The sequence below is a fragment of the Lolium rigidum genome, chromosome 1 (genome assembly GCF_022539505.1).
Source record: "Lolium rigidum isolate FL_2022 chromosome 1, APGP_CSIRO_Lrig_0.1, whole genome shotgun sequence".
Lineage (NCBI taxonomy): Eukaryota > Viridiplantae > Streptophyta > Magnoliopsida > Poales > Poaceae > Lolium > Lolium rigidum.
In genome coordinates, this window is record NC_061508.1 from 105901999 (window position 1) to 105922545 (window position 20547).

The 20547-nt window shown below is 39.7% G+C and overlaps 1 protein-coding gene across 1 annotated transcript; it reads right to left on the reverse strand.

Annotated features, from left to right (window-relative positions):
• Nucleotides 1–14497: 14497 nt before the first annotated feature.
• LOC124646397 (solute carrier family 35 member F1-like) lies at nt 14498–18202 on the reverse strand. Its single transcript, XM_047186544.1, has 11 exons — nt 17950–18202; nt 17121–17215; nt 16635–16692; nt 16315–16509; nt 16082–16158; nt 15881–15963; nt 15664–15715; nt 15425–15493; nt 15249–15335; nt 15054–15118; nt 14498–14964 (listed from the first exon to the last, which is right to left on the reverse strand). Exons 1-11 carry the CDS (start codon nt 18095–18097, stop codon nt 14787–14789), a joined length of 1107 nt encoding a protein of 368 aa, XP_047042500.1. The 5' UTR covers nt 18098–18202; the 3' UTR covers nt 14498–14786.
• Between the last annotated feature and the right edge of the window lie 2345 nt (nt 18203–20547).

Genomic DNA, 20547 nt, shown 5'->3' on the forward strand with positions numbered 1-20547 from the left:
AAAACAATGCCAGAGAGGCTGCCATCTGGGCCCTACATCCCTCGGCGGTGCGGATTTGCGTTGACTCGGCCGGCGAACCCGAGAATTCGAGATGCACCACGTCCCGGGCCACCATACGCCACGTTTTGGTCGTTTTCGTCGGGCTAGGTGGCCTCAAAAACGAGAAAAAAAACGTTTTGACATGCACAACGGACAGACCCAAAATCGTCGGCCATGGTACACCAGCAACCACGACGCGACTTCAACTTCGTCGACCATGGCAACTTTTCTTGTAGTGTATCAATATTCATATATTTTTGTAGGTATCAAGGTTCTTGTACTTCTCTTTTATTGTTTGTCATTCACTGTCAGTTATTTTGTTTGTGGGGTAGAGAAACCCATGCATGTTTTTTTTGTAATCAGCAATATGTGATGTTTTTTGTGTTTTGTCAATATAATTTGATTAGTGCTTTTGTACATTTTAGGGGGAGTGAAATTCAGTATGTCTACTTCCGTGACTGAAGAGACGAGGGTTCAGGTGTCTAAGTTCCTTCTTAGTAAACTAGGACTTACTGCTGGCCCAGTTACCAACCTGTTTGTTGTCAAGAACCTTTTCTGTTTTGAGCCTGCTGGAGTCTTCAAGTGTCTCCATGTCATCAACAAGCTGGTTGGCACAGAGTTTGATTTCATAGTTAATCAAAGCCGCCAGTGTGAAGTCTTTGTTAGTTGCACGGCCCCTAAAGCGTGTGCGAAGCTTCACGATGTGCTTCCTTTAACCTTTAAGTTTGATGAAGCTCGTGTGAAGATTTGCAAGGTTAGCTTCCTTGAAACACTTCCAGAAGATGGAGACATTTTCCTCAAGGAACCAGCTAAGACCTTCTCAACCAGCATGGAGAATCGTAGTATTACTCAACAGTAGCTTCTAGGTTATCTTGTTGGGTACTCTGATGTAAGCCTTGACATGTAGTTTGAGGAGAACATCAGAATGACGGACACCACGATGAAGATTCTCGGTGTTTCTGAGGGTTCCCAAGAGGGTCTAGTTAGAGTGAACCTAAAATATTTGCTTTCACCTGAGTACATTGCCCATGCATACTCTGTTGTGCAATCCCCAGAGCTTGTCAAGTTTGCTGTTGACTACAACTCCAAGCTTTACATGAAGTTCAAGATCTCAATGATGGCTGAGGTGATGACCAAGAGCCACTACTTTGTTGGTAGATTCATGATCAAGTTCTACTCAGTCAAGACTGTCAAGAAGTGTTCATTCATGGAAGATATTGGCAGGAAATGTCCAGTATACAATAGGCTCAAGAATGAAGACCACTTCGAAGACCACTTCCAGTCTGCTTGATTTGATAGGGGATAGAGTGCTTTTCTAAGTGTTTTAGAAGCACAGTATGAAGTCTATGTAATGTGGTATTTTGTATCAAGGCTTAGAGCCCTTGATGTTGATTGTCTACTCTATCCTTCTGTTGAATATTTTCCTGTGTCTAGGTGGTTTTCTGAACCCTATTTTTAATGCGGCTTTTCGTCGTGTGTATGGATGCTATTTTTGTATTATGTAAGTTTGGGGGTGGTGATGTGTGTGTGCTGCCATGTTTTATGCACATGTGTGACAAATCTGAGTGTTACTTCCTTTTATGTCTTTTTGTTTATTCGTTCATGATTTTTAAATTGCGATTTTGTTTTTCGTGCACTCTTATTTTTGTTTTATAATTGTCTAACATACAATATCTTTTTGTTTTTAAACTATCATTTGTTTTCTGTTTTTGCCAGGGTATGTCGTACATCGCTAAGATGAGGAGGCCATCAGTTACTCGTCATGTTATGAGTAGGCTTGGAGAGTATCCAGGAAAAGTGCATGATCTTTACCTTTTCCGTTTGATGGATTTTCGGCTTGATGGTATATTCATTTGTCTTGCACTAGCAACGAAGCTGCTGACTAGGGAATTTCAGTACACTGTTAACCAGGGAAGCAAAACCAAAGTGTTCATCAGGCCCAGTGGGACAGATGATAAAGCTACTCTTCTAGCTGCTTCTGAATTTAAGTACATGTTGAATCCCTGTGGTATCAGATCATCAAGATAGAAGAGCTTCACTACAAGCCAGTTTCCAAGGATTACTCTCTGAACAAACCACTGTCGAATTCCCTTGTTCATACGATCATCTCTCAGTTGAAAGGATGAGTAAGTTGTCTTATCATGTTAGATTCTCTAACCAAGGTGATAACATTGATAGTTTTTGCAACACAAGAATGTCAGAGACGACCATGAGTCTACTGGGTATATCTAAAGGAGTGCAATTTGGTCTTCTCAATGTCATCGTCAAGTACTTTGTTCAACCTTCAACCATTGGACTTGCACTTGAAGTCATCCCTTCATACTTTGAATTCAAGTTTTCCATTGACCAGAATGGAACTTTTTACATGAAGTTCAAGAAGCCCGAGCAAGCTGAAGCTGTTGCTAGGAGGCATTACTTCATTGGAGGAAAAATGATCAAGTTTTACTATGTGAAGATTGTCGAACAGTTGGATGAACAAGCTAACACGGGCAAACTGCCTTTCCACAAGAAGCATCATACCGATGATTTCTATGAGCTTTTCTAGTCGATCTATGACTGTGTAGTTATGCTTTCGTGTCGTTTTAGTTATCTGCAGCCCTTGTTTGTTTCAAAACTTGTCATGTAATAAGTAGGTAGCAAGAACCTTTTTATGTTTACTATCCAATGATGTCTTTTGCTTTATCTGATCTGCAGTCAGTATGTTATTATCATGGACACTATGATGTAATAAGTTTGTAGTAAGATCTGATATGTTCTTTTTTCACCTTCTTTTACTGTTTTTGGTATCTCTTTGTATGAGTGGTTAAATTTGTATGAGTGGTTAAAGTTCTTCACTTGTACCCTTTCATCTGACTTTTTTGTCACTTTTCCCTATTTAGATTCAGACCTTTTTTTCTACTGGATGTTCAAAATACTGTCTAGCTTGCCATCTATTTTTTACAAGCAGTTATGAATATATTATCATTGTTCATGACATCGGCATCTAGTCTATATTTTTATTCTTATTTTTTACAATGGTTTTCTTCAAATGGTTTTTCCACAGTCGGACAGATCAAATGGTTCTCTTTTTCGTAAGGCATCAGTACTCATACTTTTCGTTTGTAATAGCTATCAAGTGTGACTGTATTTAGTTACCAACGCTGGAAGAATGTATTTACCGACACTTGGCATTACAGACTTTTCTTTTTGTACGTCCTCTTTTTATTTTTATTAGCTTATAAAATAGAAATGTTGGATATTTTTTCACTTTATTTCGTTTTGGGGCTTTTGGGCCTTTTCTCCACTGCTCTAACATCCCATTTCTCTGTCTTCTTTTTCCTTTTTGGTCCTAGGTTTCTTTTTTCCAGACAGTTGCTCGGTATCTCAGTTCAATAACCTCGGATATGTAAGCACCATGGCATTTTTTCAGTGTTATATTTCTTTTTACATCTCACTAGTTTTTACACTTTTTGATGTATACTCTAATATCTTTTTTTTGTTCTTTTGTAAATTATGCATAGTACACTCCCTTATAGTGGTTGCTTCTTCTCCTTTTTTTCAGCCCGACTCAAAGCGCCCGTCAGGTGCTTTTGTTCACTGCGAATTTTTTAATGGTACAATACCTGGAAGGTGAGACGGCTTGGCCTCAATAAATAGAGACCCCTTATCACTTTTGCAGCTCTTCTCACTCTTGGCTATTCCATTCTCCCTCTTTTAGGTCTACATCCACATCGAGCCATTCTGCCAGTGCTGCTCCTCCCTCAGACCAGACGAAAGGAATCCTTTTCTTCTATCTATCTCTTTTGGTGGATATTCTCCAAAGCTGTATCGAGACGGTAAGGGTTTTGTTGTTCTCTTTTATTTGATGTTCTCAATCCCGCACCTCCATGTGTTTCTGCAGTACGAACTTGTTTCATTCCATTTTCTTTCCCTCTGTCGATTTGCCTTTTTGCTAAATCTAGTAAGTACAATGGACAACAACTTTTTAAATATCTAATCAAATTCTGAAGATTTAACCCTAATAGATCAGATCTACAAGTAATAGTTTGTAGATCTAGTTTTTTTTTTTGTAATCTCTGCGAGCTCGTCCTCTATTTCCTTCATTTTTACTTACAAATGTCCCTTTTTCATTGTGTAGGTGTTTTCTTTTTTCAAGATGGTCTGCAATGTTTTTGGTAATCCAAATGGACCATGCAGGACCAAAACAAGGGATTGCTCTTTTTTTCATATCAGAGCTATTGGTTAACTCTGATAAGTGGCTGGTATATTTTTTCATTTTTGTTTATACCTTTTTGTGGGATTTTTTTCCTGGTATCTTTTTATCACTGCACCAATGTATTTTTTATATATTATTTGCATATTTTCACTATTATTTTTTTGGCAGAATGTTCCATTCTATGTTAGGAACCAGATAAACATGATATGTGCTGGCAGAACTGAAATCCATGTCTCGGATGACTGTGGAATCAATTACACTTTCAATGTAGCTATGAATGAGTCGGTAACAAGTTTTTATGGTTGGGGGTGGAAGGAATTTCTGAACATGTCCAATTCCCATCCTGATGATTTTATTATGTTTCAAATGACCAATAACTCCGACACACCAATTAAAGTAGGACCTTGCAAGTCAGCAACAATGTCTCAGTTTAGTAAGGTCCAAGCTGATACTTCGAGTGGTTCTTATAGTGGATCAAGTGATGGAGAACCAGATCAAAGTGAATCAAGTGATGGAGAACCAGATCAAGGTTGTATGATTTTTACTTTTTCATATGTGTTTTACCTGTGATGCAAAATGCCTACACCTTAAACAACATTAACTTATTCATACTTTTCTTTCGTTTTGATTTTTTGTTATCAGTGTATGGTAGACACAGGGTTGTTGTCATGACAAGGCCACTTGATTGGACTATAAATCTCTTGGCTAGGTGGAGAGCAATTGTTAATACGAGAGGCACTGGGTTGGGACCATTGTTTATCCACAAACTGACTGCCACAAACATTAACAAATCCCTGATGGTATGTATGTAATTTGTGTCTCCTTTTTATATATGTCCTTTTTAAAATGTTTTTTTCTACTCAAAATCATGCCATGAACATGCCTGTTTATATATTAGCTTGTTTCTTTTTGTTGTTTGTACTGTGCATAAAATTCCAAGCATGGTTGCCCAGGATCTTAAACTTGAACCATCAGGTGTTGCGTGGTTCTATCAGCGGAAAACACACCAGATGTCGTTGGACAGTTCTATCCCTCCATTGATGGTAGGATGATAATAAGTGCTCATGCATGGGGAGATTTTGCTGAAAAGAAGGGACTAGCAGCTGGTCAAGTGGTGATGTTTCTCTTCCATACATATGGTGATATCATCACACGCAGGCAGGGTGTTGTTATTACTGTCGATGTCATTTGAAGATGTAATGAATTTGTGTATGTTGGAACATCGTTCAAGCCCTTTGTATCATATGAAACACTTGTTAGCCGTTTCTATGTTCCTCAACTATGTTTGTACCTCAACTTTTCAAGATCGATGTTTTTATGTGTTTCAAGTGATCTGTATGTATGTGAACCTTTTTAATTCTTTTCTCAGAAGCTATGATTGCAACATATTTGTTATCAACCCATTCGAATCACTTATCATTTTTTTGTAGAGCCTACCCCTGTAATGTGTTTTGTTACCAACCTTTTTCTGTGTTTTGTTACCAACCTTTTTCCTATATTTGTAAAAAAAAAATCCCCCTTGTTTTTTAATGAAACAAGGGACTATTTATCAACCCGCTTATTCAGTTTTCACCAATACGTTACTCAATGTTTTACCAACCATTTTTCATTTTATCGTGTCTTATTCTCTTCTTGGACCGTCTCTTTAGGCCCAGTCCAGTAAAAACTCTGTAAGTATGCGTCTTCTAGAACCGACGGAGCCCCCACACGTCCAGTTTTTCATTTACAGTTCTCCTCGCTCGAGAAGTGGGAGGGGCGGTTGAGAGCAAGCGGATAGAACGCTGGTGCAGGATCAATCTCTAATCTTCCCCCATCAACTCTCTTTTCGATCTATATTGTCTTCTTACTCTCTTTCGCATTCCTGTTTAGTTGCTTTGTAGCATTTCTCAAGTTTTTAGGTTTTTTTTCTTGGTGGAGAAACTAATCTATGTCTCTCTGGTGTTCTTTTTTGTGGAATCTGAGTTGCCACTCAAGCATTTCTTCATGTGTTTTGTTCGAATCTGGTCCGAATCGAATATTTTTCTTCTCATCCATTATACTCTGAATCGACTATCTGATGTCGGATAGATTTTTCATTTCGCAGGTGAACAGTAAGTGCGAACAAAAGGGGGGTTTTCTCTCTGGAGGTTGTTGTTGTTCATCTTTTTTGTCGGAGATCTGTTTTTTGTATCTCGTTGGTGAGCTCTTCTCCACTTTTTATGTATTTTTATGACCTTTTATCTAGATTTTTAACTTTCTTATGTTCATGTTTTTATTATGCATTTTTTGTTTCTAGCAGTAAGCCAAGAAATGAGATCCAATATTTTTTTTGTAATCTATGGGTCTGAAATCCAGGTTATTTGTCAGCAGCAAAGTAGATATCATGATAATTATCAACATTCATACATTGTAGTCATCAAGGTGCTTTTTTATATACTGCTCATTGATGTTCTTCACTGTCAGTTATTGGGTTATTTTTATTTTGAGACACACAACAGTTATCATAGGGGTTTTTTGTAGATTAACTATGAACTTTGGTGCATTTAGTTATCAGTTTTCATATCTGGTTGCCTGCACCTTTTTTTTTGTTATACTTGGCTATGTATGGCATTTTTGTAGATTAAATATCTTTATGTTCATGTTTTTATTACGCATTATTTGCCTAGCAGTAAGTCAACAAATGCGATCCAATATATTTTGTCTCCAGGGCAGTCCGCACCGAGTCATCTCCCCTGCCATTCCTTCTCATCTTTTTGTCCACTGACCTCTTCTTCTTCCTCTCGTAATGGATGAGGAAGGAAAGGTTAGCAATCACAGCAGTGACATGGATCAGGAAGAAGAGGTTAGCAATCAAAGCACTGACATGGATCAGGAAGCGGAGGTTAGGAGTCACAACACTGAAATCTGTAAGATTTTTGCACATACGGCCGAGATTGAGGTTGTCTACACCGATGACAACCATAAAGCAACCGAGATTGTCGACATGTACGAGCAGTGGCTTAGCAAGGATGAATACAAGTTCATGGGCCTCGACTTCGAGTACTGCGACCCAGAATACGAAGGTGACTATCGTATCGCGGTTGTTCAACTGTCGATGAAGAATCATGTATTGGTCTACCAATGGTCAAGGTATGTAGATCCGTTTCATTTTTACAGTAGTGGTTTTACATTTTTTTGTTTAATATGAAAATCTATTTTTTTAATGTATGATAGTTCAACTTCCAATTTTTTTGTGTTCTAATCAGTTTTGTGAAACCATATGTTTAATAACTTATTTGTCATCTAGATCCAATGATTAATGCTAGTTTTTATTTTATTGTTGCTGATAGTTCAACTTCCAAATTTTTTGTGTTCTAATCAGTGGTGAAAGCGTATTTTTCATAACTTATATCATCTAGATCCGATTATTAATGCTAGTTTTTTTGCCCTGTTTTTTTATCCTTTGTTCATGTAGCAGTAGCGAGCAATGGTGTCCGAAACTCATGGATTTCCTACGCAGCGGTGTACATTTTGATAGCGTTGATATAAGGAATGATAAAATAGCAATGAAGCAAAGTTGGAATATTGACATACCAAGTCAGTACCACATTGATCTGCAGGACTTGTTCAAGCTCGATTGTGACAGGACTGGGATGGCTGACATGGCAGCCAGCCTCATAGACATTAGCTACAAAGGAATGAAGGAAGAATTCCCATCTGTCCAGCACAAGTTCTGGGAGAAGAATCCGCTTGATGAAACTAATCTTGAGTATGCAGCCAGAGATGGTTTTGTGGCGTATCAACTGTATCGTATAATTCGTACCTGCAACCATGGATAGCGCCACCTGCTACCTCCGCTGGCAACACCAACATCAGTTCAACCCGCAACAACGAGCGGCATAAATGCTTCTTCATCGAGCAGCAGCAAGGGAAAAGAATTGGCTGGCAGCAAGCGCTCCAGGGATGATGAAGGGTGGACATACACGCGCATCACCGATGGACATGAAAATTGGAGTGCCGCCGCGTGGGGGTTTTGTACTTATGATCAGACAAGCCCTTCTCGTTTTCCTGGGGACCCTTGGGCCAAGTGGCCGGAGGAGAAGAAGCCGAAGTTAGGGTGGAGTGGAGATGCCACAAACACAACCTAAAATAGCGCCATGTTATTTTTGTGAAGTTTATATGTCATAGTTTCTGTTTTTTTGGCAATGGGTTGAACTAATTTTGTGTAATGGCTATCTGACCAATTTGTGTGTTAACTTCCAGTATTTTTCGTTAGTAAAAATGTATTCCGGCCATGACGAATCACTTGCATTCCCCACACTTTTTGCTACCTTTTTGTGTTTTTTCTAGGTTGGGGGTGTGTGCTTTTTCATGGTGATCCCATGGTTGGGAGGTTGTCGAAATAGGGTTTTTTAGGGATAAAATGGCCCAACCCTTTTTTTAGCTTTCATCATTTTCTTATCAACCCACCTCATGGGAATCTATTTTACCAACCCACCTATTAATTTTTCATTAACACGTAACTCAATGTTTTACCAACCTTTTTATTCCCTGTTACCTCCTTCTTTTTTATTATAGAATATTTTTTTGGACCTTTGTTTTCTTAAAGGAACAAGGGAACCTATATATCAACCGAAGCATTCAATTTTCATCGACTGATAACTCAATGTTCTACGAACCCTTTTTATTCTTTCCTTGTACCTTTGATTTTATAGGAAATTTGGTTGTTTGTTTTTTTAAGGGATCAAGGGAACCTATTTTTATCAACCCACCCATTCACTTTTCATCAACAGGTAACTCTATGTTTTACCAACTCTTTTTCTTGTTACATCCTTCTTTTTTTATAGGGAAACTTGGTGCTTTGTTTTTTAAGTGAACACGGGAAACAATAATTATCAACCCACCCATTCACTATTCATCAACATGTAACTCAATGTTTTTACCAATCCTTTTTTCCTTCTTACCTCCTTCTTTTTATTTTTATATACGAATTTTGGTTCTTTTTTTAAACGAAACAAGGGAACCTATTTATCAACCCACCCGTTCACTATTCATCAACAGGTAACTCAATGTTTTTACCAACCCATTTTCCTTGTTACCTCCCTCTTTTTTTATTTATATGAAATTTTTGGTCATTTGCTTTTTTAACGGAACAAGGGAACCTACTTATCAACCCACCCATTCACTATTTCATCAACAGGTAACTCAATGTTTTTTACCAACCCCTTTTCCTTGTTACCTCCCTCTTTTTTTATTATATGAATTTTTGTTCCTTTGTATTTTAAGGAAACAAGGGAACCTACTTATTAACCCACCCATTCACTCTTCATCAACAGGTAACTCAATGTTTTTACCAACCCCATTTCCTTCTTACCTCCTTCTTTTTTCATTTATAGAAATTGTGGTCCTTTGTATTTTCAGGGAACAAGGGAACCTTTTTATCAACTCACCCATTTTACTTTTCATCAACAGGGTAAGTCAATGTTTTACCAACCGCTTTTTCTTGTTTCCTCCTTCTTTTTTATAGGATTTTTTGGTTTTTTGTTTGTTAAGGGAACAAGGGAACCTATTGATCAACCCACCCATTCACTTTTTCATTAACAGATAAATCAATGTTTTACCAACACTTTTTCTTGCTACAGACTTTTTTTATTTTTTATTTTTGGTGTTTTGTTTTCTTAAAGGAACAAGGGAACCTATTGATCAACCCTCCCATTCATTTTTCATCGACTAGTAACTCAAGGTTTTTACCAATCCTTTTCCCTTGTTACCTCCTTATTTTTTCATTATAGAAATTTTGTTCCTTTGTTTTTTAAGGGAACAAGGGAACCTATTTATCAACACACCCATTCACTTTTAATCAACATGTAACTCATTGTTCTACCAACACTTTTTCTTTGTTATCTCATTCTTTGTAAGGGAACAAGGGAATCTATTTTTTTATCAACTCACTGATTCACTTTTCATCAAACAGGTAAATCATTGTTTGTACCAACCCTTTTTCTTTTTTACCTCATTCTTTTTATTATAGGAATTTTTGGTCCTTTGTTTTTAAGCGAACAAGGGAATGTATTTATCAACCCACCCATTCACTCTTCATCAACAGGTAACTCACTGTTTTGTCAACCCCTTTTTCTTATTACCTCATTCTTTTTTATTATAGAAATTTTAGTCCTTTGTTTTTTAAGGGAACAAGGGAAACAACAAATATCAACCCACCCATTCACTATTCATTAACAGGTAACTCAATGTTTTATCAACCCCTTTCCTTCTTACCTCCATCTTTTTATTATTATATGAAAGTTGATCCTTTGTTTTCTCAAGGGAAGAAGGGAACCTACTTATCAACCCTTCCATTCACTCTTCATCAACAGGTAACCCAATGTTTTACCAACCCATTTCTCTTTGTTACGTCCTTATTTTCTTATAGAATAGTTGGTCCTTTGTTTTCTTAATGGAAGAAGGGAACCTATTTATCAACCCTCCCATTCAGTCTTCGTCAACAGGTAACTCATTGTTGTACCAACCCCTTTTTCTTTGTTTCCTCCTTTTTTTCATAGAAAATTTGGTCCTTTGTTTTCTTAAGGGAAGAAGGGAACCTACTTATCAACCCCCCCGTTCACTTTTTATCAAAAGTAACCAATGTTTTTACCAACCCATTTTCTCTTTGTTACGTCCTTCTTTTTTCTTAAAGAAAAGTTGGTTCTTTGTTTTCTTAAGGGAAGAAGGGAACCTTTTTATCAACCCTCCCGTTCACTCTTCATCAACTGGTAACTCATTGTTTTACCAACCCTTTTTCTTGTTACGTTCTTTTTTTTCGCATAGAAAATTTGTTCCTTTGTTTTCTTAAGGGAAGAAGGTAACCTATTTATCAACCCTCATGTTCACTTTTTATCAACCCATTTATTTCTGTTACGTCCTTCTTTTTCTCATACAAAATTTGTTCCTTTGTTTTTTTAAGGGAAGAAGGGAACTTTTTTATCAACCCTCGCGTTTTCTTTTCTATCAACGGGTAACCCAATGTTTTACCAACCCATTTCTTTTTGTTACGTCTTTCTTTTTTCTTATAGAAAAGTTTGGTTCTTTGTTTTTTTAAGGGGAGAAGGGAACCTTTTTATCAACCCTCCCGTTCACTCTTCATCAACTGCTAACTCATTATTTTTACCAACCATTTTTGTTGTTATGTCCTTCTTTTTCTCATAGAAAATTTGTTCTTTTGTTTTCTTAAGGGAAGAAGGGAACCTATTTATCAACCCTCACGTTCACTTTTTATCAACGGTGACCCAATCTTTTATCAACCCATTTATTTCTGTTACGTCCTTCTTTTACTCATAGAAAACTTGTTCCTTTGTTTTCTTAAGGAAAGAAGGGAACCTTTTTTATCAACCCTCACGTTCGCTTTTTTATCAATGGGTAACCCAATGTTTTAACAACCCATTTCTTCTCGTTACGTCTTTCTTTTTTCTTATAGAAAAGTTGGTTGTTTGTTTTCTTAAGGGAAGAAGGGAACCTTTTTATCAACCCTTCCGTTCACTCTTCATCAACTGGTAACTCATTGTTTTACCAACCCTTTTTCTTGTTACGTTCTTTTTTTTCTCATAGAAAATTTGTTCCTTTGTTTTCTTAAGGGAAGAAGGGAACCTATTTATCAACCCTCACGTTCACTTTTTATCAACGGGTAACCCAATGTTTTATCAACCCATTTATTTTTGTTACCTCCTTCTTTTCCCTCATAGAAAATTTGTTCCTTTGTTTTCTTAAGGAAAGAAGGGAACCTATTTATCAACCCTCACGTTCACTTTTTATCAACGGGTAACCCATTGTTTTTAACAACCCATTTCTTTTTGTTACGTCCTTCTTTTTTTATATAGAAAAGTTGGTTCTTTGTTTTTTTAAGGGAAGAAGGGAATTTTTTTATCAACCCTCCCGTTCACTCTTTATCAACATGTAACTCATTGTTTTTACCAACCCTTTATCTTGTTACGTCTTTCTTTTTCTCATAGAAAATTTGTTCCTTTGTTTTCTTAAGGTAAGAAGGGAACCTATTTATCAACCCTCACGTTCACTTTTTATTAACGGGTAACCCAATGTTTTATCAACCCATTTATTTCTGTTACGTCCTTCTTTTTCCTCATAGAAAATTTGTTTGTTTTCTTAAGGGAAGAAGGGAACCTATTTATCAACGCTCACGTTCACTTTTTATCAACGGGTAACCCAATGTTTTTACCAACCCATTTCTTTTTGTTACGTTCTTCTTTTTTTATAGAAAAGTTGGTTCTTTGTTTTCTTAAGGGAAGAAGGGAACCTTTTTATCAACCCTCCCGTTCACTCTTCATCAACATGTAACTCATTGTTTTTACCAACCCTTTATATTGTCACATCCTTCTTTTTCTCATAGAAAATTTGTTCCTTTGTTTTCTTAAGGAAAGAGGGAACCTATTTATCAACCCTCACGTTCACTTTTTATCAACGGGTAACCCAATGTTTTACCAACCCATTTATTTCTGGTACGTCCTTCTTTTTCTCATAGAAAATTTGTTCCTTTGTTTTCTTAAGGGAAGAAGGGAACCTTTTTATCAACCCTCCCGTTCACTCTTCATCAACATGTAACTCATTGTTTTTACCAACCCTTTATCTTGTTACGTCCTTCTTTTTCTCATAGAAAATTTGTCCCTTTGTCTTCTTAAGGGAACAAGGGAACCTATTTATCAACCCTCACGTTCACTTTTTATCAACGGGTAACCCAATGTTTTACCAACCCATTTATTTCTGTTACGTCCTTCTTTTTCTCATAGAAAATTTGTTCCTTTGTTTTCTTAAGAGAAGAAGGGAACCTTTTTATCAACCCTCACGTTCACTTTTTATCAACGGGTAACCCAATGTTTTTACCAACCCATTTTTTTTTCTTACGTCCTTATTTTTTCTTATAGAAAAGTTGGTTCTTTGTTTTCTTAAGCGAAGAAGGGAATCTTTTTATCAACCCTCCCGTTCACTCTTCATCAACATGTAACTCATTGTTTTTACCAACCCTTTATCTTGTTACGTCCTTCTTTTTCTCATAGAAAATTTATTCCTTTGTTTTCTTAAAGGAAGAAGGAACCTATTTATCAACCATCACGTTCACTTTTTATCAACGAGTAACCCAATGTTTTTACCAACCCACCCATTCACTTTTCATCAACATGTATCTCAACGTTTAACCAACACCTACGTTCTGAAGTTACCTACCTCCTTTCTCAGGGTAAGGGAATTGCAGAAGAAGGGAATTGTTATTTTCATACATGTTGCAAGTCGTAGTTCATTTCATTTGCAAGTAGATTATGCTGCTCCCCTCCCTTTTTAACCCTAAAATTTCACTAGCCCAAAAAGGAAATAAAAATTGCTTCGTGAACGAGTAAAGGGAATTGATACCGGAAGCAAAATAACGTACGACTCTAAACTTTGTATCGCCGCAGGAAATGGAATTGCGTTTTCTGTATGTGTGATAGAAAGCAAATACATTACGGCACGTAACCTGTGTGGTCCACAACGCGCAAATAACTTCCCGCACGTTTCTTACCACGAAAGGGAAACACGGTTTTTCCCGAATTGGGCTGTCGGAAACTGATTGCGCAATAAGAACCTGCCGGTCGACCGCCAGCTAGGGCCGCCCTGTTTTGAGCGACCTACAACTAAAATATATCTAGTAGATATAACTATAGTATCATCAATTAATATGAATCAAAGTAAGTACTAGATTTAGGGCTTGTTTGATTTTTTAAAAATTCAAATAAATCTTGTAGAATTTTTTACCCATAGGATTTCTTTTATAGAGCCCGTTCCATTTGAAAGATTGAATCCTTCAAAGTACTTGTGGATTATTTTTCTATACCACAATCTTATAGGACTTCTTACAAAAGGTTAAATATCTTGAAAAAAAATCTCTCTATCTGTGACAACTATGTTATGCACTCACTCTCTATAGAAATTTTCTATGGTTCCTATGCTACCATCTAACAACTAGTTGTACCAATTTTTAGGTTCCTTCATCATTTAATAGATTGAATTTCCCTAAAATTTTGTATACACAGAACATTTGCAATCCTCTATTTTTCTCATTTCTCTACTTTTCCTATCCTATGAATCAAGCAAGTCCTTAGAATGTCTTTGGTGAGCAGCACAAAGAAAATGTCCTTGCGATCTCCACCATAATCTTTCAGGACCATGGGATGAGCATGGTGTTAATGTGCCCACAAGAATTGGGAGGACGAAAGCCCTGCGGGGATCATGATCTTGGGCTTGCCAAGGTTGCCGTTTCTTCACAAGGATTTTCAGTTCAAGGACCAAATAATCCTCCACCATACATTGGATGTATATATTCACCCAAAAAAAATTAAAAATGCATATACGAATTGTTGCACTTTCCTATGCAGGGACGCGTGGTTGCTACATGGATTGTCTGGCCATAGCATCTCAAAAGAAAAATAGTCAAAATTTTGTAACAAGATGAGAAAGCCGACTATCACGAACCGAACGGTTTTCCCTTCAACTCTACAGATAAAGATTTCCTCACCGAGAATTGTTACGTCTGCCTATTGCCGTATGCCCCTAGTGCCTAATTCTTGGAGGGGCTGCCTGCTGATGGCAACTCCTTGTAGGAGATCTGATCACGGTTCCCGGCAGCAACGGAACTTCCCACCGGGTTCTGCATTCCAGCCTCCTCGTCCCCTTCCCTACCGTGCTCGTCGCTAGCTCCAACGACCTGCGCCGTTTCCTCTGGCTCCTTCGAGCTCCTGCGTGTGACCAGAGATCTTAGAGGTGAGCAAATGGCATATCAGAGTGCAGCAGCACCAGATCAAATGGAAAGCAAATGAGCACTTACCTGTAGGAGTAGATCAGAAGGCCCCCGACCGTGCAGCCAAACGCAACGAAGTACATCCAGTCGACCTGTCCATGCGGAAACAGCACGCGATGAGTATACTTTATCGAGCTTCATGCATCCACATGTTTACACAAAAGTAAAGGTGACAATTATCAGTCCGAGATTCTCATTTGTAAGGAATGCGGCCGATCAGACCTTCTCATGGTAGGCAAATATGCGGATGAGAATAGCCCACATGTCAGAAGTCAGGAGTGAGAGGTTTAGCATGGTCGCCCCACAAATCTGCAACATGCAAGGAAAACATATAGATATAAGATTATCAGACAATTCTTCCAGGATCATCAGGTAATGCTCAACAGTTTCTCCAATACCTTCAGCACTGTAGGTACAGTTGAGTATAACAGGAACATTGCTAACGCAAATCCAAGAAAAGGGAGCACCTGAAACAGTAGAGTAGTTCAGCTTGGTAAAATTAGTGGGCCAAAGAAGTGGACTTTAAAAATAGAGTGTGATCTATACTTTATATACGGTGAAAAGTAATATATTTTTCATTACAAATGTTCTTTGTATACAAAATAGGAAAATTGTATCAATAGTGAGAGGGACTTACCGCACCAGCATTCCATTTAATAGATTGAAGTTCTTTTCGCTCAAGAATACTTCTGTAGTATTGTCAAGGATATGGAATCTCAAAAGGGAAAATAATGCAAACGTGATCAGTTTATCAGCCTGATGGATGTGCTGGAAATCATGCAAATGGTAAATGTAAGATTGGATCATTTTAACAGAATATTATCAGATAAACTACAAGAATAATCCAAGGATACATCTGTATGCCACTGACAACTGCTCCAAAAAGTCCCAACATTGCCATCAATTCAATCCTGTTGTTCTTCTTGACCAGATACTCCTGAAATATTGGGGACAAAACTGAGTGTCAACAACAAACAAGTGAGCAAATAAATCTGAGATGCAATAGTAAAGCAAAGTAAACTGAAGTGTTTAGCGTGCCCAGGATTGCTGGTTACCTCAGCAACATTACTGCAAGCATAAAGCATCGAGCCAAAAATTATAAGCAAATCACCTTTCAAAGGGTTGGGTCCTTCTGCAAGATATTGCATAAATAAATTTTATAATTTTGACAACTGAGCACACAAATCCAAAGATCTTATAATGTATTAGTAATCCTAATTTATGACATAACTTGCTGAAATGTAGATATGGAACAGTAATAGCTTGATAAAAAAAAGTATATCCTTACTAGCGCGATCAGAGGCATGGACGTCCGAAAATACTACTAATATAAGGCCAACCACACAAACTCCAACGCCTATGAACTTCCTGAGTCCATATTTTGTCTTCAAAAAGATCCATGTGAGAAGAATGGCACATGGAATTGTCCAGCAATCCAGAAGCATCACACTCGTCAAAGATGTGTACTGATAAGACTTCACAACTGCATAATAAACAAAAATAAGAAATGCATTTTGTTCCCCAAAATATGCTAGCATGTAAAATCCACATCGACAGTTAGCGGCACATATGCAAACACTAAAATGTTCAGTCGTGTTAACTACATACCAATATAATTAGCTTCAACGTCAATAATGCCAAGGATCAAGTAGTAGTACCATTTTGTCTGCACAAAAAGAAAGTAACAAACTTCAGTTATGTCCTCATGAGAAGAATTTAACATGATCGTGCCACTTGTTAGCATTTTGACAACTTGTGCCAAGGAGAACAGTGCAAGCAAAACTCTTAAGAAGAGAATAAGAATAAGCATAAATCGTGTTGTACATGCATAGAGAAAGGCGGCAATCATAGGTCCAGTCTAAAGGGATAAGATGTGCCAGCTCTGTAGCCTACAGTCATCAATCATTTATGAGGAAAACAACACAACACAACACAAACCAAACTATACTTTACCTACTAGTAGTCAGAAAGAACAAACTAGCTTAGACGTTGCTCATGTGCTGAAAGGTACAGGTAGGATAAGAGCAGGAATCCCTGCTTCTTTTCATACCGGTATGCTGCAGAGATGATGAAGAGAGGATGGTGGATCATTACCGTGAGCGGCTTTCGCCGGTAGAGGAGTATACTGCCGTAGACAAGAGCGAGAAGGATGTAGTTCAAGAGGGACTGCGATGTTGGTGCGTTGATGCCTGAAAAACAATTGCAGTGTCAGTCCACAATTTGTCCCATACGTCGCATGCTAATACCTTTGTATTAAAACTTTGGCACTTGAATTTAGTCAACAATTATCTCGGTTCTGCACTCCATACTATTCTGAAGCAAGGTAGTAACAGCATCCAAACTGACACAGAAGAGCTCAAATAAAATAAGAACTGTTTCTGTTTTTTTGTTTCCCGGGGAGGCAGGGATGATGATTTGTTTAATCCCTAGAAACTAAAAGAGGAGAACCACGCCGCATCAGATGTTGTAAACTGTAAAGTCCTGGGAAAGGCGTTGAAGCCCATATTTAATCGAGAGGCTCCAAAGAGTCCCTTTTCCTGTCGAGCAAAAGCAACGGAACTCAGCAAAACGAGGTAGGCGACCAATTAATCTAGGGGGGAGATTCCCCAACTCTTGCCTCAGCGCCACTCAAATAGTCAAAAAGAAACAATCTTTCCGCAAATCGCCGTAATTGGAGAAGAGGAGGAAAAAACAATTGCAGGGGCTTTTATCATCATCCAGGAGAAAAACTAACAGCGACATAATCTTAATTAAAGAACAATTACAGACATAGAAAACGAAAAGGACGAGTTGAATCCCAAACGGCTTACTCGTCGCCCGTAAGCCGTCACCCGGCCAACGGCAGCACGTCCGTCGCCGGGCATGCAGGGAGACGTGCGCGCGGGGAAGGAAGGGAGGAGGAGGAGGAGACGGATGAACGCACCTCGGCGGGCGAGCTCGGAGGAGGAGAAGCCTGTGGAGGTGATGAGCAGGGAGACGATCTGCCCCAGCGCGAGGGCCAGCAGCACCTCCCGCCGCAGCCACCTAGCGCAGCAGCCACCGGCCTTCTCCTCCTCGGTCGGCGCCGCCATCCAACAAGATGAGTCGCAGCAGCTGCCGCGCCTGGTCCTCTGGTGTGGTACGAAACAAACAGAGTTCAACAACAACAGCCGTGCGGGCCTGGGTTTGGAGGATTATCAAGGCCAGCGTCACAAACAGAAAAAGGAAGGGCAGTAGTATGGCAGAAGAAGTAGGAATCGGAGGGTTGGTGATCGAGTTTGACGTCTCGGGGATTCTCACTCGTGCCAGCTCCGGAGGAGTAGGCCCGTAGGGGTGAAAACGGTAGTCATGGACCTAAGGAATTTTTTTTCTTGAGAAACGATTGGGAGACATAATATTTTTCGGTGGTATGCATTGTTCTCGTCAACAGCGAGTCGTCCGTGTTGATTTCGTTAATCTCAAGACTCTTTTTCAGATCCGTTGGATCAGTTTTTAGACTCAGTCTTTTGGAGGTGCCCATAGAGGTAGGTTATGTGTGCGCGTTCATAGAGGTGAGTGTATGTACGTATGTATGAGCGTATGTGTCTGTACTGAGTTTCGCAAAAAAAAAAGACCTACGGAATTTTGGATACGAAGCAATTTTATGGGCGAGCTCGTCTAGATGGCTCTTGGCAATGGCTATCTTGATTCCCTCATCCTTCGTGGGGTCCGATGGTTGGACCTCCGGCCTCACGTCGACAGGCGGAGTAGGCGTCACGCTCTCGGTTAAAGAAGCACACGTTACCGAGGTAGCCCGCTCGACGACGCGGGTCAACCACCCTTGACCATCTTCACGCATATATGGCGAGAGGATGAAGCGCCGGCGACAGATCTCGTCGCACCGCTCGCGGCCCTCGCGTGGGACCGGAGGCACCGACACCCGCTGCGAGTAGAGAGCCAACCCATCAGAAGGTTGACATTCGGCTAGGGCACCGCGCGATCCTCGTCGAACAGTCGCCGTGCATGGTCCACCGAGACCTAGCGGCGGTCCTGCTCCTTCTTCGTATCCGCGCGAGACGAGCTAGCCTCGTGGGCATGCTTGGTCTTGCCGATGGGCCATCCTTTGCCCATGGATCCGGCATGGTTGGAGGAAGTTGTTTCGGGCTACGATAATGGCAATGGAGAGGCTGATGAAGTGGCCAAACCTGATTCCCTTAAAAGGGCGGGCGTGCTGGCTTTGCCTTCAATACCTGGCGCAGAAACCCCACGCCGCCCACACCACTTGAATTTTTCTCTATAGGATCTAAATTCTACACAATTTCTACATAAATCCTATAAATCAAAGGCATTAGCTCGTACCTCATGGAAAATTCCTTTGCTACAATCAAAGACACTTCATCAGCGAATTGTCGGTGTTGAGGTGTGCCGCCATGGACATTCATGTGCTTTTGTTACTTGCTCTTGGGTAGTGGTGATCCTTGGATTTGAACGGATGTTGGATGAGAGGCCTCATGTCACAGCGTGCCCTCCCCACGGCAGGGCACTGGATCTCAGTCCGCTGTCACCAGGCCCGCGTGCGTCCGTGCGTGGGTCGCTTGCCCATGCACAGTCACCAGCTCCAAATATTCGACGAGTTCTATGTGGAGGGAGCTGCAAATTCGTCGCTATTTTGCGTGGAATTCGGTCACAATCGAACCTCCTCGTTAGAACTCGAAGTTTTACACAGAATAGAGTTTCCTCTTCGTTGAATTGAGCTCGGGAGTCATCGAGGCCAGTGCCGACGGGAGCGTTGGGTCGCTTCTAGTTCACCTCAAATGGCTGTCAACAACTGATTCAATGGGATACTTGGGTGATGATATCCAGTCCATCAAAAAGAATATATTTTTTATTTTTATGGATTGTGCCTCTTTTGGATCCATACAGAGAATATCTGGTTTGACAACTCTTGCAGGATCCGCTGAAATTGCTCTAAGAGTACGTCTGATTCTCAAGCTTTTTAAAGCCGTAGGAACAAAAAAAAAATATAGAACAATATGTCGAGTCCTGAAGGAACCATGCAATTGTAATATGTCTCATTTTGCTGTGTTTTCCCCCACAAGGTTGAACCTAAAGGAATATTCTACGAGGTAACCTAAGTACAAATTCCATATGGAATTACTGGAAACATTGACCATATAAAAAGTTTCTAAAGATACTTATAAAGACAAAAAAAAAACTTAGCAAGCTTTAAGACATCTCTAAAAAATAAAAAAGGCTAAGGCCTTGTTCGGTAGGGGGTTTTGTAGTGTTTTTGTGTGCCTTATCCCGGCCCAATTCGAAACCTATGTAAACCACGCCTGTGCCGTTCGGTACGCCTGTTTGACCCGCCAGGTACACGTCGGGCCTCCTCCTGGCGGCGCGAGCGAGCAGCGGCCCTGTTGCGAGCGCCCCAACCTCCACTCGCGGCGGCGCCGACAGACGCCGCCCGCGCCACCGTTGACGCCGTCTGCCGCACCATCTCGCGGCCACGCAGTGAGCATCTCGGTCGCCTCCTTCTCCCAAGATCCCTCCGCCGCCTTATTCT

Bases quoted from the DNA above. Each gene is read 5' to 3' on its own strand.
- LOC124646397 (XM_047186544.1), bottom strand. From the start codon at position 18,097: ATGGCGGCGCCGACCGAGGAGGAGAAGGCCGGTGGCTGCTGCGCTAGG. The intron at 16,159-16,314 runs GTAAGGATATAC...AATATCTTGCAG, and splicing joins CCATGCCTCTGATCGCGCTA to AAGGACCCAACCCTTTGAAA. The intron at 15,119-15,248 runs GTCTGATCGGCC...CCGCATGGACAG, and splicing joins TATTTGCCTACCATGAGAAG to GTCGACTGGATGTACTTCGT.